The sequence below is a fragment of the Enhydra lutris genome, unplaced genomic scaffold (assembly GCF_002288905.1).
Source record: "Enhydra lutris kenyoni isolate GAN:26980312 unplaced genomic scaffold, ASM228890v2 scaffoldscaffold16, whole genome shotgun sequence".
NCBI lineage: Eukaryota > Metazoa > Chordata > Mammalia > Carnivora > Mustelidae > Enhydra > Enhydra lutris.
This window is the reverse complement of record NW_019154100.1, coordinates 14,117,413-14,143,244: the sequence shown is the minus strand read 5'-3', so window position 1 is coordinate 14,143,244 and position 25,832 is coordinate 14,117,413. Positions and strand designations below refer to the sequence as shown.

At 38.2% G+C, this 25,832-nt stretch overlaps 1 protein-coding gene and 1 pseudogene across 1 annotated transcript in view; one reads left to right on the top strand and one right to left on the bottom strand.

Annotated features, from left to right (window-relative positions):
• The window catches only part of LOC111147303 (scinderin), a 75,479-nt gene that overhangs the window by 31,112 nt on the left and 18,535 nt on the right, over nt 1-25,832 (bottom strand). Inside the window, exon 4 of the mRNA XM_022503275.1 lies at nt 17,920-18,069. Coding sequence (XP_022358983.1) covers nt 17,920-18,069 — 150 coding nt within the window. The remainder of the gene's footprint in view (nt 1-17,919; nt 18,070-25,832) is intronic.
• On the top strand, nt 246-853 carry LOC111147304 (annotated as a pseudogene).

The following is a 25,832-nucleotide window of genomic DNA, read 5'->3' as shown; positions in this document are numbered from 1 at the left end:
AATGATCAGACTCAAACATTTCTCACCAATCATACTGCATCGGCCTTTGCTCATGGATCAAATGAATGAACTGACTGAAGTAAACAAACACGGAGTTTGCTCATGATGTGAACTTCCTAGAAAGTAAAATCCTACACCTGAAAGCAGAGGTGTTCGTATTACTGAAGACTAGCAGGAATCAATTAAAATGTGAATTCTAGCTCTCTGTCTCCTCGGCCCTGGGAGCAGCTCTCCTGCTGCAGCTCTCCTGCTGCAGCCCCTCATTCCCTGAAAATGTACGCCTGTGCAAAGTTCGTCTCCACCCCGTTCTTGGTCAGGAGCACCTCTCAGCTGTTGAGCCGATCACTGTCTGCAGTGGTGCTAAAACCACCCGAGACACTGACAGATGAGGCTCCTTATAAGGGCCTCAGCATCTTGGCAGCCCCACGTCCCCTGACCTCACTTATTCCTAGCCGAAGCTTCCAAACCAGTGCCATTTCAAGGGACATCGATACAGCAGCCAAGTTCATTGGGGCTGGGGCTGCCACAGTAGGGGTGGCTGGCTCTGGGGCTGGAATTGGGACTGTGTTTGGGAGCCTCATCATTGGTTATGCCAGGAATCCCTCTCTGAAGCAACAGCTCTTCTCCTACGCCATTCTGGGCTTTGCCCTCTCGGAGGCCATGGGCTCTTTTGCTTGATGGTGGCCTTTCTCATCCTCTTCACCATGTGAAGGAACCGTCTCCACCTCCCATAGGTCTTTCTCCCGTGTCTCGTCTGCCCTGTATAATACTTTTCCTATACCTCCCCAGGCAGCCTGGGGAAAGTAGTTGGCTCAGGGTTTGACAGAGGGAAGACAAATAAATACTGAATTAATAAGAAAAAAAAAATGTGAATTCTAAATTCACTTCTGTAAGAGATTTCTTCTTATGACCTCTGCTTCTTAGGAGCACACTGTAGGTTGAATTGCAACAAATTTTGGATCAAATTACTATTTGAGGGGAGAGGACCATTATAATTAGATAAAGGGCAAATTCTGCAGTACATAATGCTATATTTCCTGCTGTATATTTGGCACTTAGAAGTGTCTGGAGCATAAGAGATGCTCATTAAGGAATTGTCAAATGAATAAATGAATGTATTTATGTATTTTTTGCACATATGATACAATCCAAAATTTAAGTATATAAAGCATTAATAGAAAGTACATTTGAATCTGCTTTGATTTTCTACACACTACAAGCACAAAAAAAATAGGTATACAAAGCAACTTTATTATTAAATTAATTGACACAAATATAGACTGTTAAGGACAGGAAAAAAATATAAACTTACTCTAAACAGTGTGACTTTTATAACAACATAAGCATAAATTCAAGTTTAGAAATGCAAAGAAGGTATTCATTTAGACTCAATAAATATTTCATATACAATGAAATTCCTTACAGAATGTGTTTTATTGCTCTCTACAAGACATTGTATGAAAATACATTCTGCCAAATACCAGGCAATAATAAAAATGTATATAAATTCTAATCCTTGTTCAAATATGGACACTGCCTGGAGTTTCGAAGCACATTAAGGAAGTTATTTTCACTGGGAACTTGCTCATCTTTTTATTGACAAAGTGATCAATAAAACATTTTGATTATTGTACATACTAAATGATTATAGTACAGTTTTTCTTTTTTGCTAAAAGTAGGATCAAGACACAAATTAAAACACTTGGAATCAAAGGTGCTTTTTAAAAACAGCTTTACTTAAAAATCTTTAAAAAAAAAATAAAACAGCTTTATTGTGTTAGAAGTATGTGTATCTTCGAAGAGCAGGAAAAGCCTCCTTGTGTGCCCTTTTGTGATTCTTCTGTAACCGAGAGAGTAGTTTGGAATCGACAATTTGGGTTGAGGACCTATCTAGGACTTGGAAGTTTCCCAGGGGGCCAAGTGAGTCTGAGACTTGGAGCACATGCTAACTTTTAATTTTCAGACAACAATTCCCATATGAGCCAAGTTTCTTAATTAGCCTCTCAAAGGGTTGTAGCACAGTTGGGAATTGAACCCATGGTATTTACCAGAAACAGGCTTAACTGCAGGGATAGGGGGATGCTGTACATTGTTAGATATCCCCAAGAATCATTTTAAAATTTAGTACAACAACTAAGCATTTACCAAAAACCTCACTGGGGTATACAAATGAGTTTCTAACCATCTTCCCAAATCTGAAGGACTTTACATCTTGTTTAGAAAGAGGAAGATAACTAAACATGTTCTCTTTATCATCTATGCCATATATTTTGACCTTTGAAATAAACTCTAAATACAGCTGTTCTTCTTTCTTTTTCTTTTTTTTTACAAGTGGGATAATACCTAAATTTTAAACAGTCGTTTTAGGTTTGTCAAGTGATTAGCATTTAACTCATGTAATCTTTGGTGTGTGAAAAAACATACATTTTGACAAGTTAAAGAGGAAGGGAGGGGTGCCTGGGTGGCTCAGTTGGTTAAGCTGCTGCCTTTGACTCAGGTCATGATCCCAGGGTCCTGGGATGGGGCTCCCTGCTCACCAGGGAGCCTATTTCTCCTTCTGCCTCTGCTCCTCCCTTGACTTGTGCTGTCTTTCTCTAAAATAAAGAAAATCTTTTAAAAAATTAAATAAACTTTAAAGAGGAAGGGAAACAGAGAAGTCTTATCTGAGGATGTTTCTTAAAAATTTCATCTATTGTTCTAGCCAAGACCTGTCACTCAAGCTTGGGAGTCTCCCCACCCCTCCCCTTCCTTCAATTATTTTCTGTAAATTTCCACTTAAAAGTATCATCATCCATTAACATGCTCCAAACTGAGCTTAACTTTCCATAAAACCAACCATTCTCAATTCTCCATTTGCGTCAATGAATCTCTGTTCTATTCACCTGGACTTAAAATCAGAAGGTCAGTTCTGAACACTGCCTGTCCTCCATATTGAATCTCCTACCCACTTGGTCATTAAATTCTACCTCTCTGTAATAATGTTTGGAGTCACCTTAATTCCCACCTTAGTGAAGTCCCTCATCACCTGAGCGATGGGTTACACCTGTTCCTGTCGGTTCCCTCTGCCTTCAGGCTCACCTCATTTTTTCATCCAGAAAGTTATCCTGTACACTGGCTGGAAGGCCCCTCATTTTACTTTACTCCCAAATTTCAAGAATATGACTCCAGAAAAAAGTCTTACGTCCTTTATCTGCACCAGTGACTTAAAAGCTCTGTGTGCTCAAGCAACATCTGGGTAAACTGATAAAATAAACAATCTCAACAGCCAGCTATTAAGTCATTAGTTCTGGGGTGAGGCCCAGGGAACTGCATTCCAGATGATGCTGAATTGGCTGCTTATCAACAGAGCCAAAACTTGTGTCTGGATTCCAAAGCCCCTTCAGAGCTGGATGTTACCAACACCTGCATTATTTCTCAGCATTCTCTATCATCTCCCTTCTGTTACCAAGCTGATGTTTTCAGTGTCCCTTGTGGGAGCCACATGCTTGCCTTCCCCAGGGCTCTCCCAAATGCTGTATGTAACTTCTACCTAGATTGACTCCGTGTGGTAGAAGCAAAACTGAGCAATTATTCTTTGGTTGGCTCAGCTAATTATAATTAGCCCAGGAATAGTTACTGATTATTGTGTGTCTACTGTGAGTCACACACTGTGTCAGGAGCTTTGGACATGTTTCACCTTAATAAGAGATCCCATGAGCTAGATACTGTTATCCTCATTTTACAGAAAAGCTCACTGAAGCTCAAAGAGGAGAAGTGATTGTTCCACAAAACTGCTAAGTGTTGAGGCTTAAGTTCTGTCACAGATCCCTTCAATGCCGTAATTTCAATAATTTTAAAAAATTTTTCTATTTTTAATTTTTATTTTTTTAGAGAGAGAGAACAGGGTGGAGGAGAAGGGGTAGAAAAAGAAACAGAGAGAATCTTAAGCAGGCTCCTTGCCCAGCATAGAACCTAACCCAGGTTTCAGTCTCATGACCTTGAGATCATGACCTGAGCTGAAATCAAGAGTTGGACACCTAACTGACTGAGCCACCCGGGCACCCTTCAGTCATTTTCAGAATAATTAGTTGCATACTTCCTTAAATCAAGGGAAACTAGGGAAATTTTGGAAAGAGACAAAAGGATTCTTTCCAAGGATGGTGTCTAGGGGCTCCTTCTGGTGATCTGATACCATAAAGTTACTTTCTTTCCTTGTCTTTTTTTTCTAATTCAATAGAAGATTGATAGCAGCAAATGATTTTTGTCCACAGAGATGCACAGGAATTTTGTCTGGTGGAGATGAAACTAATTTCTGCCCTGTGGAAGAGGTCAGCTTTATATTTATCCACAAATTCATCTTAACAACGATCACCCATTCACTTGTCTGTTCTTTGGATTCTTCTTCAAACTAGTTACAATACCTTACTAGGTCTCTCTTTTTTTTTTAAAGATTTTTACCTTACTAGGTCTCTCTTTTTTTTTTTTTTAAGATTTTACTTGTTTATTTGAGAGAAAGAGAGAGCACGAGCAGTGGAGAGGGGCAGAAGCAGAGGGAGAAGCAGGCTCCCCACAGAGCAGGGAGCCTCATGTGGGTCTTGATCCCAGGACCCTGGGATCATGACCTGAGCCACCCAGGCACCTCTTACTGTTCTCTTATTAATGAATGACTTAAATAAAAATCTTTGATGTGCATTATTTTATATTGGTATGAGACTCACGATTTTATTGGTTACTACCTTTTAACACCTAGTACTTGTCTTGTCTAAACCACATATATTGAAATCTGTTTACACATTTATGGTCTTTTTTTATGTATTACATATCTTCAGCTTACATTTCTCAAGTGTTACTATGTGTCATACTAGGGACTTCATAAATTTTGTTTAAAACATCCTTCCAGGGACACCTGGGTGGCTCAGTCAGTAAGCGTCTGACGCTTGCTTTCAGCTCAGGTCATGATCTCAGGGTCATGAGATTGAGTGCCACATGGGGCTCTACCCTGAGAGTGGAACCTGCTTTGGATTCTCTCACTCCCTCTCCTTCTGCCCCCACCCCCCCTTGCATGAGCATTCTCTCTCTCTCTCTCTCTCTCTCTCAAAAAATTAAAATTAACAAAAATAAAAAAATAAAAGATGCTTACATATCCCTGCTTACCAGACACCGGTCTAAGAACATTGAATTCATTAAGTCATTTCATCTTCACATCAGTGGAGCACTGTTATTATCCCATTTTATGCCTCAAGAAACAGACTAAGTAACTTGCCCACTGTCATGCCACTTACAACAAATGACAAAGTCAGGATTTGAACTCTGCCTCCAGAGTGGGTGCCCTTATCTAGCCTGCTGTGCTGCTTCTGTGGGCAATTCAAAAAGGTCTTCATAATTAATTGTTAAGGCGGGTCTCTGGAGATAAAGCAGAAGGTGTTTTGCAGCAGCGATTGTAGAGGGAACTCTCTTAGGACTCCTTTTTTTTTTTTTCTTAAGATTTTATTTATTTATGAGAGTGAGAGAGAGAGAAAGCACGAGAGGGGGAGGGTCAGAGAGAAGCAGGCTCCCCACTGAGCGAGCCCAATGTGGGATTCAATCCTGGGACTCCAGGATTTTGACCTGAGTCAAAGGAAGACGTTCAACTGACCAAGCCACCCAGGCATCCCCAGTTCTCTCTTTCTGATGAGAGCAATAGTAGCATGTCTATCGTGCAGCACACATGCTAGTTGATATGGTGACAGGAACTCCCTCCTCCCTCCACTGCTGTTCTCATCTCTCTCCAAATCCTCTCTCCACTCCCCTTCCTAGCAGCTCTGCCCATGCTGTGGGCATCAAAGGCTGACAGAAGGAAGTTCTTCCATCACATCAGGTGTTCTGTGAGCAAACAGCCCTTCAAACAAGATATGACAGTGTACAACCAACCTGAGAACGCGACCAAGGAATATAAAATAAAGCAAAAAATAATTCTTTATCCATAAAATTGCTACAAGTTAGGAGACAACTGACAACATCTGATGCTGGGAAAGATTCTGTATTCTACTAAGAGCTCTCTGGTAAGAAATAGGTAACAGAAATACAAGAAAGAGACCAATTATTAAACCCAGTAATTCTATTCCAGCAGTTTATTCCAAGGGAATAATTAAAATACATGCAAAGAATCAACCGAATAAACACATCACAGCATTTTACAATATTAAAAAACACAAACCACATAAATGCCCAACATGAAAGGGATTCATTCAATAAATTAGGCTGTATCAATAGAATGGAAAACTACACAGATATTAAAGTATTATAAAGATTATGTGATGGTCAAGAATTAAATGTTTATAATATCTTAAGTATAAATTTAGCTTGCAAAGCATTATCTACTGTAGGAACTCCCTCTTGTAAAAGCACAGAGATACATACACAAAAACAAAGATTAGGAAGGATTTAGTTATTTTTTCCTCAAAGGTGGAAATATTTTTTTCTCTATTGTGACTATGTATATTTTGTAAAATTTCAATAATAACAAATAGGTAGTTGGGGTACCTGGGTGGCTCAGTTGTTAAGCATCTGCCTTGTTAAGCATCTGTCTTCGGCTCAGGTCATGATCCCAGAGTCCTGGGATCGAGACCCTTGGAAAGTTCCCTGCTCAGGGTGTAGCCTGCTTCTCCCTCTGCCACTCCCCCTGCCATTCTCTCTCTCTCTCTGTCTCTCTGTCAAATAAATAAATAAAATCTTTAGGGAAAAAAAAAGGTATTTATCTTTAATAAATAAAATTGTAAAAGCTTTTATTAAACAAAAACTACTATTTATTTTCTCTCCCCAATGGAAGAAACAGTTGGCATTTCATTACGTCAAATGCAGAAATTATAATTCCCTTTTAACTTACAATCTACCTTAGGCTTCTTCCTCAGACTTCCTCATTCGGTTCATCAAAGCATAGTAACTATTCTTGATGGATTCCTAAATGCTCTAGGCATTTTGATCAGAGAATATTTCCTTAATGTAAAGACCTAGAAGTGGCCACCAGTGACAAAGGGACCTTATTTTTTCAGCTAGAAATTGAGTGATTCCAAAGGTCAGAGGTGTTATTTTGTTACAGGTGTGAAATGAGTAGAAAAATGGGACCATCTCTATCTTCTCTCTGTTTGCCGGTAACATAATGGAAATGTTTAACTACTGAAGACACTACTCTACATTAGAGAGGCTGGAAATTTGTGGAAGTATACTTTTGCTTTATGCCAAAGTAGACCTTCTGCTGTGCCGTTCACTCTTTCCTCCAACAGTTCAATTCAAAATAATTCAGAAGATATTTATATTAAACCATTATAGCAATTATACCAACTTGCTTTAGATTCACAATCCCCTAGCTTCAGATTTTCTTGAGTTCTCCTGACATGGGTCAAGACCATCCTTAGTGTCTTGTGTTTTTTCTCGATGACCTACTGTGACTTTTTCTTTTAAAACGTAAATGGGCCTATGTGTAAATTTGTTTTAGAAAGGGCTAGTAAGTTAAGAAGAAAGTTGCTCTCTCTTCAAATCTTTACTTAACTTTCACATTTGCCCCTGCCCTGCCTTTATTTATTTATGTTGAAACTTACTTATTTGAAACATCTTTGGAAAATGAAATTCCAATATTTACCATTTTGCTCCCTCAGGATGTACTTTCTCTATTTTAACCTTCTACAGAAAAGTCAGGATGCTTGGACAATTTGCAGTAAGTATTCAGAGTGAATAGTAGGAAAAGAAAGGATAATATGTGTTCGGAGGGAGGACAATACCCAACTCAAAACTCCAGATCACTCTGGATGAAAATGTTTCAAGTTAGTGACGAGTCCCCAGAGCATTTAAAATAGAGGGTCTTGGGGCCCCTGGGTGGCTCAGTGGGTTAAGCCTCTGCCTTCAGCTCAGGTTAGGATCTCAGGGTCCTGGAATCGGCAGGGAGCCTGCTTCCCCCTCTTTCTCTGCCTGCCTCTCTGCCTGCTTGTGATCTCTGTCTGTGAAATAAATAAATAAAATCTTTAAAAAAAAAATAGAGGGTCTTGTATGCTTCTTAACTGTGATTTCAGCTTGACAGATCAGGAAAATGAGAATGAGAGAAGTTAGGAGTTCTGCCTGGGGTCAAAGGTTCATAAAGAGTAAAGCAAGATAATCACGTCAAATAATGGGCAGAAGACATGAACAGACACTTCTCCAAAGAAGACATACAAATGGCTAATAGACACATGAAAAAATGTTCATCATCATTAGCCATCAGGGAGATTAAAATCAAAACCACATTGAGATACCACCTTACACCAGTTAGAATGGCCAAAATTAACAAGACAGTAAACATGTGTTGGAGAGGATGTGGAGAAAGGGGAACCTTCTTACACTGTTGGTGGGAATGCAAGTTGGTGCAGCCACTTTGGAAAACAGTGTGGAGATTCCTCAAAAAATTAAAAATAGAGCTACCCTGTGACCCTGCAATTGCACTACTGGGTATTTACCTCAAAGATACAGATGTAGTGAAAAGAAGGGCCATCTGTACCCCAATGTTCCTAGCAGCAATGCCCTTCAATGGACGAAAGGATAAAGAAGATGTGGTCCATATATACAATGGAGTATTATGCCTCCATCAGAAAGGATGAATACCCAACTTTTGTATCAACATGGACAGGACTGGAAGAGATTATGCTGAGTGAAATAAGTCAAGCAGAGAGAGTCAAGTATCATGTGGTTTCGCTTACTTGTGGAGCATAAGGAATAACACGGAAGACATTGGGAGATGGAGAGAAGAAGGGAGTTGGGGAAATTGGAGGGGGAGATGAACTGAGAGACTATGGACTCTGAGAAACAAACTGAGGGTTTTGGAGGGGAGAGGGTGGGGTGTTGGGTGAGCCTAGTGGTGTGTATTAAGGAGGGCACATATTGCATGGAGCACTGGGTGCATAAACAAGAATGCTGGAACACTAAAAATAAATAAAGTAAAATAAAATAAAGTGGAAAAAAAAAGTAAATCCAGGATGTAAACTCCAGGCCTCCCAACTCCTACTGTGGTGCTCCTCAAAGCAACGGAGTCACAGTCTTCTTAAGGTTATCACTCTAGTAGGCATGGCTGTTTCTGCTCTCAACAGAAAAAAAGGAAGCTCTCGGGTCCTAAGAGTTAACATTTTAATTACCTACAAATTCTTCTGTCTTATTCCTTTCCCTAACTGGAAAAAAAAAAAACAAAACCCACACAGTTAATTGTTAACATATGGTGAATAGGTATAGATTATAAAGGCAAAAATATAGCCTTGTTATGATATATTTTCTTTCTTCCAGGAATTTTATGGTTTAGGTCAGACAAATATTTGATAACAAGAAAGATACACAGAGATATAAAATTACAAGCAATTCTGAGAAAAGCTATGACCCCATTTGGCTCGCTCCACCTAATCTTCCAACATTTGCTCTCCGGATCCCAGTGTGTGCTTCCCTGACTCTGAAATACTTCTATCCTGTTACTGATAAGTCAAATAAAAAGGGTAATGTGATATATCAAGTAGTGGGTAAAGTTATTTTAGACTGAGAGAAAGCATGGGAAGTACATGTTTGGATAAAAGGATAAAGTGAATGACGGGTCTGCAAGAGATGTTTGGTTATTAAATAATCTGGACTGCCCAATAGAATCTTTTGTAACTGAAATATTCCTTATCTGTCTTATCCAATATGGTAGTCATTAGCTACCTCTAATTACTGAGCACCTGAAAGGTGTACTGTACTGTACTGTACTGAAAGGTGTACTGTACTGTAGCCAAGTAACTGGCATTTTTATTTTATTTAATTTTAATTAATTTAAACAGCCATTTGTGTCTGACAATGCTGTGTTTGACAGTGTAGCTCTAGAGGACTCAAGGAACGCTGTGACCTTGGAAAACTCACCATGATGCAGGTCTGTTCCTCAGTGTGAGAGTAACCTCACAATAGGAGAGATTAGATTTAGAGTGTACAACTCACAAGAAAGTCAACTCCTGTTATTACAACATGGAGAGCAAATTGACTAGTTACAGAGTGTACAACTCACAAGAAAACCAACTCCTAAGTTATTCTTACATGGAGAGCAAATTGGCAAGTTACTATACAATGGAAAGCTAACTTATAAGATACTATAACATGGAAAAAGGTAACTCACAAATTATTAAAATACATAAGCCAGAATGCCAATTTATTAAATTAGAGTGGTTATCTTAGCTAGCTATGTATTAGAACCATCTGGGGAGTTACAATAACAACTACTAAAGTCTGAATCTGAGCCCAAAATTCCAACTGAAGCCCTGGCATGGTGTATTTTCAAAGCCCTCTGGCCTTGGTTCTGTGATACATTCAAGTTTTCAGTGGCATCAGCTTTGTTAATCTGGTTCATCTATCTCAACCATCTCAACCATCAAGACAAGTCTGCCAAGCATTACTGATGTTCAAATAGCTTTGCAGGGAAATCTTCCCTGGACAAATGGTCATGGTTTGGGAGTCAGGAGGCTGCCCCAGAGCAAATCTCAGGTAAAGATTTTAGCCCACCTGTTCTTTCTGGAAATCATTAATTTTTCTTTTCTTTTCCTTCCTTCTTTCTTTCTTTCTTTCCTTCTTTCTTTCTTTCTTTCTTTCTTTCTTTCTTTCTTTCTTTCTTTCTTTCTCTCTCTCTTTTTTTTGTAAGACCCCAAACCCATTTGGACATTTCTATCTGATTAGTGCTTGAATAGAGACTCCCATTGTTTGCCTCTGGAGTTTCTAATTAGTATGTTTCACAATGACCATCACCCCTTTCTTTTTGACAATCCTCATTTGGTAGGAACTGGCACTTTGAGTTGGATGGACCCACTCCTGAGTGACTTTGTGACTTTGTTTCTACACTTAAAATGGTCTAATAATTAATGCCATTTACCCATCATGATGATTAAGTGAAATAATGTATGTGAAGTGACTATCACTATACCTGACATGCCGTGAGAACTCCACAAAAGTCAGGTCTACTCCTTTCTCCACCCATATATACATTGAATGAAACCTTTCTTAAAGGGTCGTTCTCTCTCTTTGGTGTGACCTTGCCAGTCACCCCTCTGATTCTTTGCATGATGATTTTACTACCTAACTTCCTGCCATACACCTCCCTGTGGGCTTATATTTAGTTATTCACTTACTACTTATTAAATAAGTTATTACTTGTTTATGTCTCGATCTAATGATGTCATTAACTAGTCTCTATGTCTTGACCATGTATCCTTGTCAAAGTCTTTTATTTTAGATTTAAAACTACACCTGGAAGACAGATCGAAATATCCCTCTTCAAGCAAAACCAAAAGAATAGTCTCCTGCCTCAGCAAGGGAATCATAATGTTGAGAAGGAAAACAAGACTGAGTAATCTCTTCTCTTCTTTGAAGTTTCTCCACAACTGAGGTATGTAGGATACCATTAGTCCTTGGTTATAAGGTGGATTCTCTGGTCTTCCTATGTGTTTCAATTCTCTCCCCCCATTTAGTCCTGTACACATGACCTTATCTTGGGGAGTCAGCACACATCAGCTACAGTTTATTTATCAGTAAGTTTCATGTATGGAGTGTCCATGATATATCAGCACCATAAGAAAGAGTTGGGCTATAATGATGAATAAATTAGCTGTGGCCCATCTCTTCAGTGAACTAACTTTCAGGGCAGGGATGCTAAATAGGTTTGGCCCGCCCTTGCTAAGCGCCAGAAGCTCCTGGAGCAGTCTACAGGGAAAGATTCTGAGGTGGCTTCCAAATTTTGTGAGTAAGTCTAACATGACCCACCAGCTATCACACTCATAGGCAAGTAGAAGTCGCAAGACACACTCCATTTGTTTTCAACCCTAAATACATGAAAATTGCCTGTAAGAATTCTCAAATTCAGAGATGTGTAGAGAGTGTATCTTGTCGGGGGAGGATCACCCTCTTCCTCTCAAGACTGGCTCTCTATCATAATGCCTCTGGGCTTCTCCCCTCATCACTTATTGCTTATTTTCACCAACTTTTGGTGATTACCAGAGGAAAAAATACTATTGGTTGGTTGAGGGGAGGAATGAAGAAGAAACTGCCTTTCTTCTCCAGATTCTTCTTTAGAGGCGACAAGAAGACAGACCTACACAGAGCATCCCTACTCTGAGAACATGAGCTAAACAAACTTCGGGGAGTATTTTCTCATTGTCCCTTATCACCACATACACATATACACATATTTACACAAATTTATTCCATTCTATCTCCTCTATCCCTTTAGGGAGAGGTAAATAAACCTGATTTATATATTCTCTTTAATCAGATGAAGGCAAGTTTTATGGCAAGAGAGTTGTGAAAGCTTCCTCTTCATCTATATAGTTTAGAATATTTCCCAACACCAAAATTTAACTGAAAAACTCCAAAAAACTTTCATATACTCTGAGGTTCTTGAAAAATATTTCCATACTTTTATACACACATTAAAAAATGTATTTTCTTTCCAAGAAAATGTCTTCCCAATTACCCTGTATTACCCTCCATAGTAAGGGTGAAAGGTTTCATGCCGACAGCAAGAGATATGAAACAAAGGGACAAGCCAGGCTACTGAATACGAACATTATGCCACTAAAGGTATTATGATAAGGAATACATAAAATAGGTATGATTGTCAAAAGTATGTGGCATAATTTTGGTAGTTCTAAAATAACTTCACAGTGGATGGGATTCCCATCCCTCTGTATGTTTAAGATGGTTCCTCTGTAATGAAGACTGCCCTGTGAGTCACCATTCTCCCATTCCCACTCTCCCTTGGGCAAGTTAGGCAGCCTCTCCATGACTTACTTCCTTCATCCATAAAGTAAGGATATAGAGATCCCATTGGTGCTCCGCCCATTCCAACATGTTACCTCAGAGATTATCTGTAAGATAATTTCTTTTTTTTTTTTTTAAGATTTTATTTAGTTATTTGACAGACAGAGATCACAAGTAGGCAGAGAGGCAGGCAGAGAGAGAGAGGAAGGGAAGCAGGCTCTCCGCTGAGCAGAGAGCCCGAAGTGGGGCTCGATCCCAGGACCCTGAGACCATGACCTGAGCCGAAGTCAGAGGCTTAACCCACTGAGCCACCCAGGCGCCCCTGTAAGATAATTTCTTAAAGGTCAAAGACTTTTGCTCTCTGATGGTATTATCTGGCCACTGAGCTATACTGCATCCATACACAAGGAAGGCTGGAATTCTGGGAAGTTAACCCCCAAGGAGTGACCCTCAACCAATGAAAGATGGGAATTATTGGCTAAATCCTGCAGCAATGTCAAGTGCCTGTGGGCTGATTCTGAAGGATGATTCATACAGTTTTCATAGGGTCCCTCTGGGACTAAGCCCCAGTGCCCCACAGCAGAAAATTACTTACTTACCAACAATAAGCATCACTTCACTCCTACTTGCTGCTTCCAGGATCATCTTCCAAAGAACCACCTGCCCCCAAGTCCTTGTATAAAGTTTGCTTTTGGAGGAACACAAACCAATACAGGGGATAACAGACGTATCCACTTCCTGGGGCTGTGGTGAGAACTAAATGAGCTCATTCTTGTAAAGGCCATAAAAGAATGCCAGTCACATGGTAGGCACTGGATGTTTGCCATGATAGTGGCAAAAAAAAAAAAAAAAGTCTATCACAAATTTTTCCTAGATGATGAAATTTTGGGGTTAATGACAAGAAGTACTTGTATGGGGGCGCCTGGGTGGCTCAGTGGGTTAAAGCCTCTGCCTTCAGTTCAGGTCATGATCCCAGGGTCCTGGGATCAAGCCCCGTATCAGGCTCTCTGCTCAGCAGGGAGCCTGCTTCCCTTCCTCTCTCTCTGCCTGCCTCTCTGCCTGCCTCTCTGCCTGCTTGTGATCTTTGTCAAATAAATAAATAAAATCCCTAAAAAAAAAAAAAAAAAGTACTTGTATGATGTAAAGAAAGTGCAGCTAGAAAGACTAAGGAACACATAGAAAATTCAAACTGCTAGGGAGCCACTTGCCTTTAAACCCTGCAGAACAGCAAGGTGAGAGAAATTAAGTCATCACGAAGCAACAGAGCTCCATGACAGCGAATATCACAGCAACTGGTATTTAATTGTACTGCATCTGCTCCTTGCTTTGAGATGGTTTTTGATTAACCTATTTGTCTCGTCCACATGCACTCTGTCAGTCTTCATTAAAATCTATATTCAGTTTTGGTCTGCTTTTCAGTTGCCAGCATTCATTGATATTGAGCACTGATATTTAATTTCTCCACCATGCCTGGCATAGGACTTCATTTCCTGTATATTTGCATGGCTCATTTGTTTGTATGCAGGTACTTAAACATTTTAATATTTTTTTAACAGTATGTTAGTACTTTTTTCCCTGATTGCTAGAATGTTATACCCAGAACTGAGGATTGCCTCTGGGTTTCCCCTGGAAATAGACTATATTTACCTCAATGAGACATGCTTTCCTGACAAAGTCACTTTAAAGTCCTTTTTACAGATAAATATGTATATGCATAGTTATACAGATTACATATGTAGTATACATATGTGCACATATATATTGTGGGATAAGATAAAATAGTCCTAAAATAGCTGAAAGAAAATATACTCTTACTGTTAGTTTTTTATTGTACAGTATCACATATATTATAAAAAGCATGAGGAATAATATAAAGAAAATGAAACCTGGCATTCTAGTTTTATATTTTTATTACTTTATCAACTCCAGTATGGACTTTGTGGGGACAAAGATCTATCCTTCTATATAGTCCATCTGTCCTAGAACTGTACTATCTTATTTACAAGTCTTATCACACTATTCCCTCACTTCAGGCACAAACTAAAGGAAAAGCTGCCTCATTCAGACATGACTTCTAAGTGATATTAATTTAGGCTCATTAAGTAAAAGTGATACCTTGATCAGTAAGGTCGCAAGTCTTCGTGTTGAACTTTGGTATGAAAAATTGGAATATTATTTGAAATATTATATTTCAGCATATGGTTAACTATACTGTTACTGTATTTCTTATCTTTGTTCAGAATATTTCAACTTCCTGGGGCTCCTGGGTGGCTCAGACAGCAGAGCATCCAATTACTGGTTTTGGCTCAGGTCATGATCTCAGGGTCCTGGTATCAAGCCCCACATCAGGCTCCATGCTCAGCTGGGGTTAGCTTGAGATTCTCTCTCTCCATCTACCCCTCCCCCCACTCATGCACGCATGCGTGCAGGCTCTCTCTCTCAAGTAAATAAATCTTAAAAACAAGAATATTTCAGCTTCCCCCCACCAGATGAACTGGCAAGGAACAAAATGTATACCTGAATGAAATCATGTCCCTTATTTCTATCACTAATATTTTATTTTTTTTAAAGATTTTATTTATTTATTTATTTGACAGAGATCACAAGTAGGCAGAGAGGCAGGCAGAGAGGGGGAAGCAGGCTCCCTACTGAGCAGACTCAGATGCAGGGCTCGATCCCAAGACCCTGAGATCATGACCTGAGTTGAAGGCAGAGGCCTAACCCACTGAGCCCCAGGTGCCCCTCTATCATTAATATTATGAAACTGAAGTTATATTTTACAATTTTTTTCTTCAGTTAGCATTTTCTTTTTAACTTTAACAGTGTAATGTATTAATTAAAGTATTAATTTACTGCTTAATCTTTTTTCTCTCAAAACTCTAAATGAAATCCAATAAGCAAGCAAATGTATACGCGCACAGTTGGGGCCCTCAGGCTTTGCCTTCACTTCCTGGTACAGAATACAGACTCCTTGGCAATTAAGCACGGAAACTGCCTAAGAGACAAGGTTGGATCACTGATTGCTGGAAACCAAAGGGATCACAGAAGCCACTCTGTCTAACCCTGCACTTTACAAATGAGGAACCAGAAACAACAGAGGTTAAGGGACTTCCTGAGGACCCAAGATGACAGAAGAGAAGCTAGTCTGAGATCTACCAGAGCACCCCCTTCAGCACTCCACCAGGACGAATCTTGGTCCTGAGCCCACTCTTTGCAAAGCCTCATTATTAAAACGAGACATTATAATCAATTAGAAACACATCTTATTTATAGATTTTTGCTTCCAAATATGAGATCTGGAAGACTTAAATGGTGATTACATCTCTAGAACAGAGGTCTTAAAAGAATATTAAAAGTTCAAGAAATTGTTTTGAATAGTTTTCAAAGTCTAATTTATTAGCAATGTTATTATGACTATTGAAAACTCAGTTAATCCCTAATTTTACTTTGTTTTTCTTTTAGTTGGCCTTTTTTTCCTGATCACAAAAGGAAAATATGTGAAACAATAAAAAATAGTAATAAAATGAATACACGTCTATTATAATACATTTTGAAAACGCAAAGAAAATAAAGAAAAAAAGAACAAGGAGCCATATCCCAAGAATCGAAGACAATATTGGTAATACTGGCAATGTTTCAGCATATCTTTCCCAGGTATACATGTATATACAAATATACAGCTATATACTTAAATATAAACTTATATATTAAGATATTATAGTATATAAAATTTTATATCTTGCCTTTTCTTAGTATTTGACCATGAACATTTTCCCACTGAATAAAAGTCATTTCTAAAACATTACTAACATGAAAGTCTGTGTTTAGTGGTTATTAAAATAATAAAGTTTAAAGACATTATGACAATAAAATTATCCCATATAATTTTTGCTCACTGGACTATGTAGGCTATTACTACATCAAGTAACTCTAATGCATGAAATTACTCTAAATCAAAATTATTTTGATTTACAAGACAGTTTGTTTACAAGACAGTTGTTAGAAAAACTTGAGTGCAAGGATGCTTGGGTGGCTTGTTGGTCAAGCGTCTGCTTTCAGCTCAGGTCATGATCTCAGGGGTTCCCTGCTCAGCGGGGAGTCTGCTTCTCCCTCTCCCTCTGCCTCTACCCACCCTGCTTGTGCGCTCTTTCTCTCTCTGTATCTCCGACAAATAAATAAAATGTTTTTAAAAAAAAGAAAAGAAAAACTTGAGTGCAGATAGCTAAAGTCATTGAGGAAAATGTGTATTCTCCCAAGAAATGAAAACTCACAGAGATACCACCTGCTACTATTAAACACAGAAAGATTCAAAATGATACTATTATAACAGTAAATCTTCATAGGGTTCTGCAAAGTCATGAGGGAATAAACATTGGTACAAACATTTAGTGCCTGACATACCACTGTAGTTCAGTAAATACTGTGGAATAAACATATGTAAATCAATGTATCAACATGTCAAGACACCTGAATATGATTATGCCCTTAACTCATAATCTTTTTTTTTCTTAACTCATAATCTTAAGGGAAAATATAAAATATACACACTGAGGTACTCACTGCAGTTTTTTTAAAGGGGAAAAACTGGTGGCAACTAAATGTCCAAGACTGCTATAATTGTTAAGTAAATAACAAAGATATAAAGAGCTGTGGAGATAACTTTCAAATTAATTCAACAAGTACACTAAAATCACAGGGGTCTTGCTGAGAATTCTTAGTTTAAAATTGAAATATATAAAATATTGGTGTATTCATTCTCTTAAAATAAGATTTTATTTCATTCTTTTATTAGAGTAATGAATGCTAAAAATTGAGGAATATCACAGCATTAAGCAATATATATTCAGAATCCCACATGAATAAACTATTATTTTCCTTCCAAAATATATTATTATAGTCAAGGTCGAAGTGTTACCCATCTGACTGCCTACACGACAGAAGATGGAGTCAGAGCTTCCTCTGGTGGTCATACCAGTGGTGAAAGAAAGGAGTACTGACTTTCTATTTTCTCTATATCGTGACTTAGATAACCTTGATGTTTCCTCTTACCTAATCTTAGCCTAGGCCCAGTATTAGAGAATTTGTTAAAAGTAACACACACAGACAGACAGACACACACACACACACACACACCACTCATAGTGGTAAACCTTTAAAAAACAACTCAAGTCACAATACCTTTCTGAGCTCTGATGGCTCACTTCCTTCTTCCACCACAATCAGTTGAGATCTTCCTTTTCTCTCATTGTCCCGAATGCCAATGGCAACCTGGCTTGCCTTCAGACGCTCGTATTTGTTGCACGAGGAACCACACCATTGGTAAATTTCCTAAAAGAAAGAGACAGATCTTTTGACCCAGAAATATGTGGAGGACATTTAGCCCTGTTGTAATACTCACTGTGAGCATTAGGGAAAAAACAAAAAGATATAAAAAATAAAATGAAAGTTATCTGTTGTTGCGGTACATATAATTTTACATGCGTACACCTCATTCTGTATCGGTTGCTTTCAGTTAGCATTATGAAGTAACCATTTTTTTACACATGGAAAATATAATTATATATCTCACCATTCTTTGTGCGTATCCATTAATTACAATTTATGAAAGTATACTTGTATGTTTTACCTGTTTAAAATAATAATTTGACCATATTTCAGAAAGGTAGTAAAGAATCTGTCACAGTAATGTGCTCTTGATGATTATAAAAATTCATCTAATGCTTTTGGCAATTTAATGAATCTGATCAAAAGCCATAAAAAGAATTAAAACATTTGACCCAGTGCTATCACTATCTGGAATTCATTTTAATAAGTTATTCATAAAGATTAGGGAGAAACCATATATACAAGGGGTTTTATTGCTATATAATTATACTAGTCAGGCATTGGGAAGATGTTAAATGTTCTATAATAGGATAATAGTTATATATATTTATGATACAGAGAAAAAACAGATAATATCAAAGTTATACTTTAACATAGACATTTATGACAGTTCAATGTATTCTAAAATCAATAGGTTGTATTAGCTGCCATTTAGATTAAAATATTGTATATTTTAGACAATATCAGAAGATATAGATACAAATGTAAACTAATAATATAAAATATCATTTAATGTGGTTTTAATGAAAGAAAGAAAAATATAATGGCACCTATGCTTGGCAGGGACATAGGAATGAGCGTTGTCATTTTCTATTTGGGTTGCATAAACTGATACAGTCTTTCTGAGGGAAATTTGATTTCGTATCAAAAAATTGCATGTGCTTTTAGAATCAGGAAATTCAATTTCTGGGAATCTATCCTACGGAGGTATTCAAACATGGTTTACAAAAACAAAGAAAGATAACAGAAACCCCACAAATGTCCATCAGTAGGGGGACGGCTGTGTAAATGTTGTTATATGGAGATTTCAGACCGTTCTTTAATGCCTAAAAACTGAGAAAAGTGTTTAAATACCAACACAGAAAATCATTCAAGGTATACCCTCAAGAATAAAATAAAGTCACAGAATAATACAGTTCCATTTAAGTGGAAGCAGAAACAAAAGCTCTGTTTCTGTGTTTGTGAAGAAAGAGGTTTTTTTGTTTTTTTTTTTTTTAAAGATTTTATCCATCTACTTGACAGATAGAGATCACAAGTAGGCAGAGAGGCAGGCAGAGAGAGAGAGGAGAAAGCAGGCTCCCCGCGGAGCAGACAACCCGATGTGGGGCTCGATCCCAGGACCCTGGGATCATGACCTGAGCCGAAGGCAGAGGCTTTAACCCACTGAGCCACCCAGGTGCCCCGCGAAGAAAGAGTTTTAAAGATACACAGTTTCAACAGATGGAGAGAGGCACGTATACGCAGGAAGAAAACCTTCAATTTTTATCTAAGTTAATAGTTTTTTTCTCTCTCTTTTTTAGATGTCACATGTATTAAGTGCCTGCGATGAGGCAGATGTTGGGGATAGACAGAAGAATAAGAGAAAGCTGGCAAGGACAGATTGACGTGTAGACAACCAATGCTAATAATGTATTTGTACTTCACTTGCTTTCAAAATGGTTCCACACGGAGTTTGTGCACAGTCCATTTTGGAGAAGTGATTAACGCAGTGGGTAAGTGTGAAGGAGACAGACCCGGCTGCAACTTACCAGCTATACACCCTTGTGTTTGCAGTATTTAAAAGAGTATGTCATGTCTGTCAAATAAATAAATAAATAAATCTTTTAAAAAAGCAAAATAAAATAAAAGAGCACATTAATTAACAAGAGCAAGATAAAAGAGCACCCAGCATCCACAGAAGCCACAGAATCCACAGAAAAGAGAATGGCTCTTTTCTCTGAAGCTAAAATATTTCCAGTCCAGAGTCCATTTCTTTATTCACAAATGTTTACTGATTGCCTTAAAATGGGCTCTCTTCCCAGCCCTGGACACCCAATTTTGAATTACACAGGCCTGGGGGAGACTCTCTGACCCCTTACCCCATCCCTAGGTTCCTGATACAATTATTCCATATTCCTCCTCAAGAATAAAATACACGTTTTAGGGGCGCCTAGGTGGCTCAGTGGGTTAAAGCCTCTGCTTTCGGCTCAGGTGATCTCAGGGCCCTAGGATTGAGCCCCGCATCGGGCTCTCTGCTCAGCAGGGAGTCTGCTTCCTCCTCTCTCTCTCTCTGCCTGCCTCTCTGCCTACTTGTGATCTCTGTCTGTCAAATAAATTTAAAAAAACAAAACAAAACAAAAAATATACATTTTAGAAATTTGAGTCTTTATAAGAAGAAAAATGAAAAAGACTATGCCTTGCAACTCCTTTCACTCTAGACTCTGAACCAGTCTATGCGGTCGGTGAAGGGGTAATATCTTTTCTGTTTTTAAAAGAATGGTGCACTGCTGTTGTTTCCTCTCTAATTTCTTTTCTACATCTGGGCATCCGAAGAGGAGACTCACGTTTGGAATCCATTTGAATACTATGCCCAGGTCAGCAATTCCAAAGAGTGAAACAAATGGTGCCCAATGATTCATCCATGCCTATCACTGTGCATTAAAACCAGGTGGTGGTGTTGGGCGCCTGGGTGGCTCAGTTGGTTAAGCAACTGCCTTTGGCTCAGGTCATGATCCTGGAGTCTCAGGGTCGTGCTCACCGGGAAGTCTGCTTCTGCCTCTGACCCTCACCCTCTCCACTCTCTCTCTCTCAAATAAACAAATAGATAAATAAATAAAATCTTTAAAAAATAATAAAATCAGGTGGTGGCATTGGAAGGTGATTAAAAAAAACAAAACAAAACAGGAACCTGAGCACTTGCAAAGGATCTGCAACATCTAATGACCCAGTGCGGCCAAGCGTGCTTCTCTGCTCAGTACCCCTAGGCTCTTGTCTCAGGTTTCTTTCCCATCTTATCCCATGAGATTTTGCCCATGATTCTTTTCTCAGTGGGTCTGAGAAAGCAAACTTCTAATATCTACGTTATAGTGAAATACAGGAAGTGGATCTGAAGATTAGATCTCTAGATTTCTCAGACTTACTCGTAACTTACACAACTGATTTGCTGTGCATGTATCTAATTGTCCAACAGATGTCTGTGTTCTCCCTAACCTAGTTGTGTAAGTGACTTCTCATTGACTTCAAAGAGATTATATAAAATCACACTTAAATTTTATTAGCTTCTGTTAAGCATTATGCTAGCTTGGTAAAATGCGTTTAGAAGAGAATTGCAGATAATAATTTGACGAACATAATTATTATTTAATGTAGAATTTTACAGTAGTCCATGGATCCCCAAATATTTTCTGTGACATGACCTTGGGTTGGGAGTTTTTATGTGCAGTATCAATTCACAGATAAATTTAGTTATAGAAAATATTCCTCACCATTACAGATGGACCTCAGTTTCTACTTTAAAAATGGCAAAAAGAAGAAAGCTGGAGATACCCCAATCCATGATTTCAAGATATACTACTAAGCTACAGTAATCAAAATGGATGAGGTGCAGTAGTAGACACATAGAACAGAACAGAGAGCCCAGAAATAAACTCTTGCTTATATAGTCAATTAGTCTTTGACAAAAGGGGCAAGAATATGCACTGGGGAAAACATAGTCTCTTCAATGTGTTAGGAAAACTGGACCACTGCATGCAAAAGAGTAGAACTGGACTACTTTCTTACACCATACACAAAACTGAACTCAAAAAAGATTAGAGACCTAAATGTAAGACCTGAAACCGTTATATTCCTAAAGGAAATCACAGGGGGGAACCTCTAGGACATCAGCCTTAGCAATACTTTTTTTGATATGTCTCTTCAGGCAAGGGGGAGAACAACTGGGACCACATCAGACTAAATAGCTTCTGCACATGAAGAAAACTAGCAACAAAATGAAAAGACAAATACATGATTTCACTTAAATTTATCTAAATCTTAAAAAAAAAGAAAAAAATCCAGAACTACACAAATACCAGAATTACAATCAGAAATACAGAGAACAAATTAGTGGTTGTCAGAGGGGAGAGGCGTGGGTGAAGTAGGTGAAGGAAATTAAGAGGTACAAACGTCCAGGTATAACTAAGTCACAGGAATGAAAAGTACAACATAGGGAATATACTCATTAACATTGTAATAATGTTGTATGGCGACAGAGGGTAACCACACCTATCGTGGTGAGCACTGTATAATGTACGGAGTTGTCAAATCACTATGCTGTACACCTGAAACTAATATAACATTGTATGTCAACTACACTTCAATAAAATTTTTTTTTAAATAGCAAAAAACACATCTAGGAAATGCTCATAAAAATAATTAAACTGTTGAAAGTAAAATTTTCCTTTTTAACTCAAAGATGACCCAGTCACTAAAAAAGGTGTTAAAGAAAGTTTCTTATTGGGGGTTGCCTGGGTGGCTCAGTGGGTTAAGCCTCTGCCTTCGGCTCAGGTCATGATCTCAGGGTCCTAAGATTGAGCCCCATATCGGGCTCTCTGCTCAGCAGGGAGCCTGCTTCCTCCTCTCTCTCTGCCTGCTTTTCTGCCTACTTGTGATCTCTGTCAAATAAATAAAATAAAGTATTTAAAAAGAAAATTTCTTATTGGGCATGAAAATGAATGCTTTGTGCTATGCTTACTCTTTTATTATTTTCAGTTAATTTTGTGCTTTTCTTTCTATAAACTGACATATTATCTTATTTCCTAGACTTAATTTTCAGTGGTGAATTCAGATAAGAAATACAATAAAAAATGGACTTTAATTATAAATTGCCCACAGCCAGAATTGTTTAAAGAGTAATATTAATTTAAAAAACCCTCTTTTTTCAAGGCTACTTAAGTTTTTCTGCAAATATATTTCATTCAATCACGGCAGCAACACATTAAAACGTGCTTTGGATTTTAAATAGAAAATCTGTTTAGATTTTAAACAGAATTTAAGCAATTCATTAAATTTCAGCAATTTAAATTCTATCATGGATGTATGATGCAGTTAGGACATCTCATTTTAACAAAGCTCTACTGTGCTAAATAAATGTGTATAGTACTATTAATAAGCTGCACTACCAACACTTACTCTATTCAGAGGTAGCTGGGTAAGACCACTTCTTCGCTCTGTGCACAAGGAAACTCTGTGCTCAATTGGCCCTGTGCTTGAAAAACGCTCCCATAATTCAACTTACCCTGTTTTTTGGAGGGAGTGAGCCAAAAAAAAACCAAGAACCCTACACAGAGCTAAAAAAATACCCGAATTGGTGTAAGAGGTGATGCATACTATTACAACAACAAGAAAAAAAGTAAAATTTAAAACAATAAAACATAAATTGTTTTATTTATGATACTTTGATGGAATTTAGATAAAAATTCTTCGGTAAAGCTGATTTAAGCAGTTGAGACCCTGAAAATGATAAAACAAACATGGTTTCGGAGGCAACTATTTACACACTAAGATTCTAAAGAATTTAACAATTCCACACTAAATGTTATACTTCTTTGGGGGAAGGGACATAAAGCCCCCTGTCAATATGGAAGGATCGATTCAATTCAGAATGAAATGCAGTTATATTTTGGCCAAAATTTGCTGATGTACAAATTGCCCATGAACAACCTGTAGTTGAAGTTTGTCCAATTCTAATTAACGCTGAATACACAAACTAGTAAAGGAAAACAAAATCAGTCTGGATAACTGGAAAAGTAAATGAGGGAGTAAAGACAACTGTTAAGGGCAATTTATTTGGACCACCAATAAGGGAGTGAGTGGTATTTATGGAAACAACCATATTGGGGACAGACTAGAGGTTTCTAAAATTTCCTTTAAACTACATGGTCAGAGTTAACAAGTAAAACATCAAAGTGCAGCCAAACCTCATTGGGGGACAGGAAATAGGAGGAGAAATAAAACAATGCTCAACGATGCCCTTGAAGGGAAGCAAGATTTCAGAAGCTGAGTTTAAAGAACAGTCAGAACAGCCCATGTGATGTTGACTCATGACATGTGCAAAGAATTCAGCATAAACTTGTTACTCTTTTGTCCTTTGCTCAGTTATTTATTCTAAATACATCTACAGTTTTATGAAAGGAGAAGGGAAGCCAGACCTCTTGCTCTCCCTTGCCTCTACTGGCTTTATTTTTACTGTGCTTACTTTTCCCTTAGATGGAGTTAACAAAATATAAAAGCTCCTTCAGATATCCTCTTTGCCTGAGGCTCTCTAAGCATAACTTAAACACCATGAATGACGTGTGAGATACCTCTAGGAATCTACCTTTTCCTATTTTTAAACTTTAAACCATGACTTTTTGGAGGGGTTTTTAGATGAACAAGTGTTTATTTACGTCCTATCTTGTTCAAAGCCAAGGCAACTCAACATCATTCCATGATGCATATATGTATTTTTTTTAAATAAAAAGATTTTTTTAATTAAATTCTTAGGGACTTTTATTTTATTTTATTTTATTTTTTAGGAGAAAATATTTGTGCCTTTGACTTAGGCAATTCTTTTTTTTTTTTCTTTTTAATTTATTTTCAGCGTAACAGTATTCATTGTTTTTGCACCACACCCAGCGCTCCATGCAATCCGTGCCCTCTCCAATACCCACCACCTGGTTCCCCCAACCTCCCACCCCCGGCCCCTTCAAAACCCTCAGATTGTTTTTCAGAGTCCATAGGCATATGTGTATTTTTTAAAACACCTCTGACTGAAGAATGGGAGATGAATAGAGTGGTTATGCATGGCCACTAAGGGCTTGGTGAACGGAAAGGAAGAGATTGCCTGTGAACTAGGGCAGAGCAGTGGCTATGGAAAAAAGAAAAACCAAAGGATAGCTAGAAGGTTAAAGCCTACAGGATTGGTCAACAATGCCCTTTGAGTGTAAACTGGAGGACAAGGTGAGAGCGTCATGACTTGGGTCCCTCTAGCTTGGCTGGTGATAGTTGTGTCACTTACTGAGACCAGATGACAGCTTCTGGAGCATTGTTTTTGTAGTGCTAAGGAGAGTTGGTGAAATTACGTTCTCTATACTCTTCCGAGTATTTGGCGAATCAAAGAAGTTTTACAGTCACACTTCATCAAAAATAACTTCTGGCAGCCACACACATTGGTGGCTTAACTATTTTTAACTGATCTGGTTTTTTTCAGACGTGTAATTAATCCCGAATTTTCCAGCACCTTTAGACATTTCCCGTATTGAAATGGTTCTCAATGTTAACTGTACAATAAAATGACCCGAGGTAGGGCCTAAAAAAGACTTACCCAAAGTCCCATCCCAAAACTTTAAAATCAGAATCTTTAGGGGTCATATTACACAGTATTTTAAAAACCTCTCCCTAATGATTCTAATGTGAGCTTGTAAGAATGAAAACATAAATTCTAATACCTTGGGAGCAGTCTTTCCTAGTGTCCTCATCTATTCTCTAATTGTAATGTGTGCGTCTCCATTCCAGTCCTTCCTTCTACCTCATCATACTCCAAGCTGTGTATGTGTCTGTGCCTCTCACCATTTGACAGCACCTGCCAGTCAATGACTATCTGGTTTCCATCTTTATACTGTAGCACCCAGCACACACCAACTGCACAGTAAATACCATTCATCCCTACTTCTGTTGAAGGGTAAATTTTAGAGATTTAACACTAGATT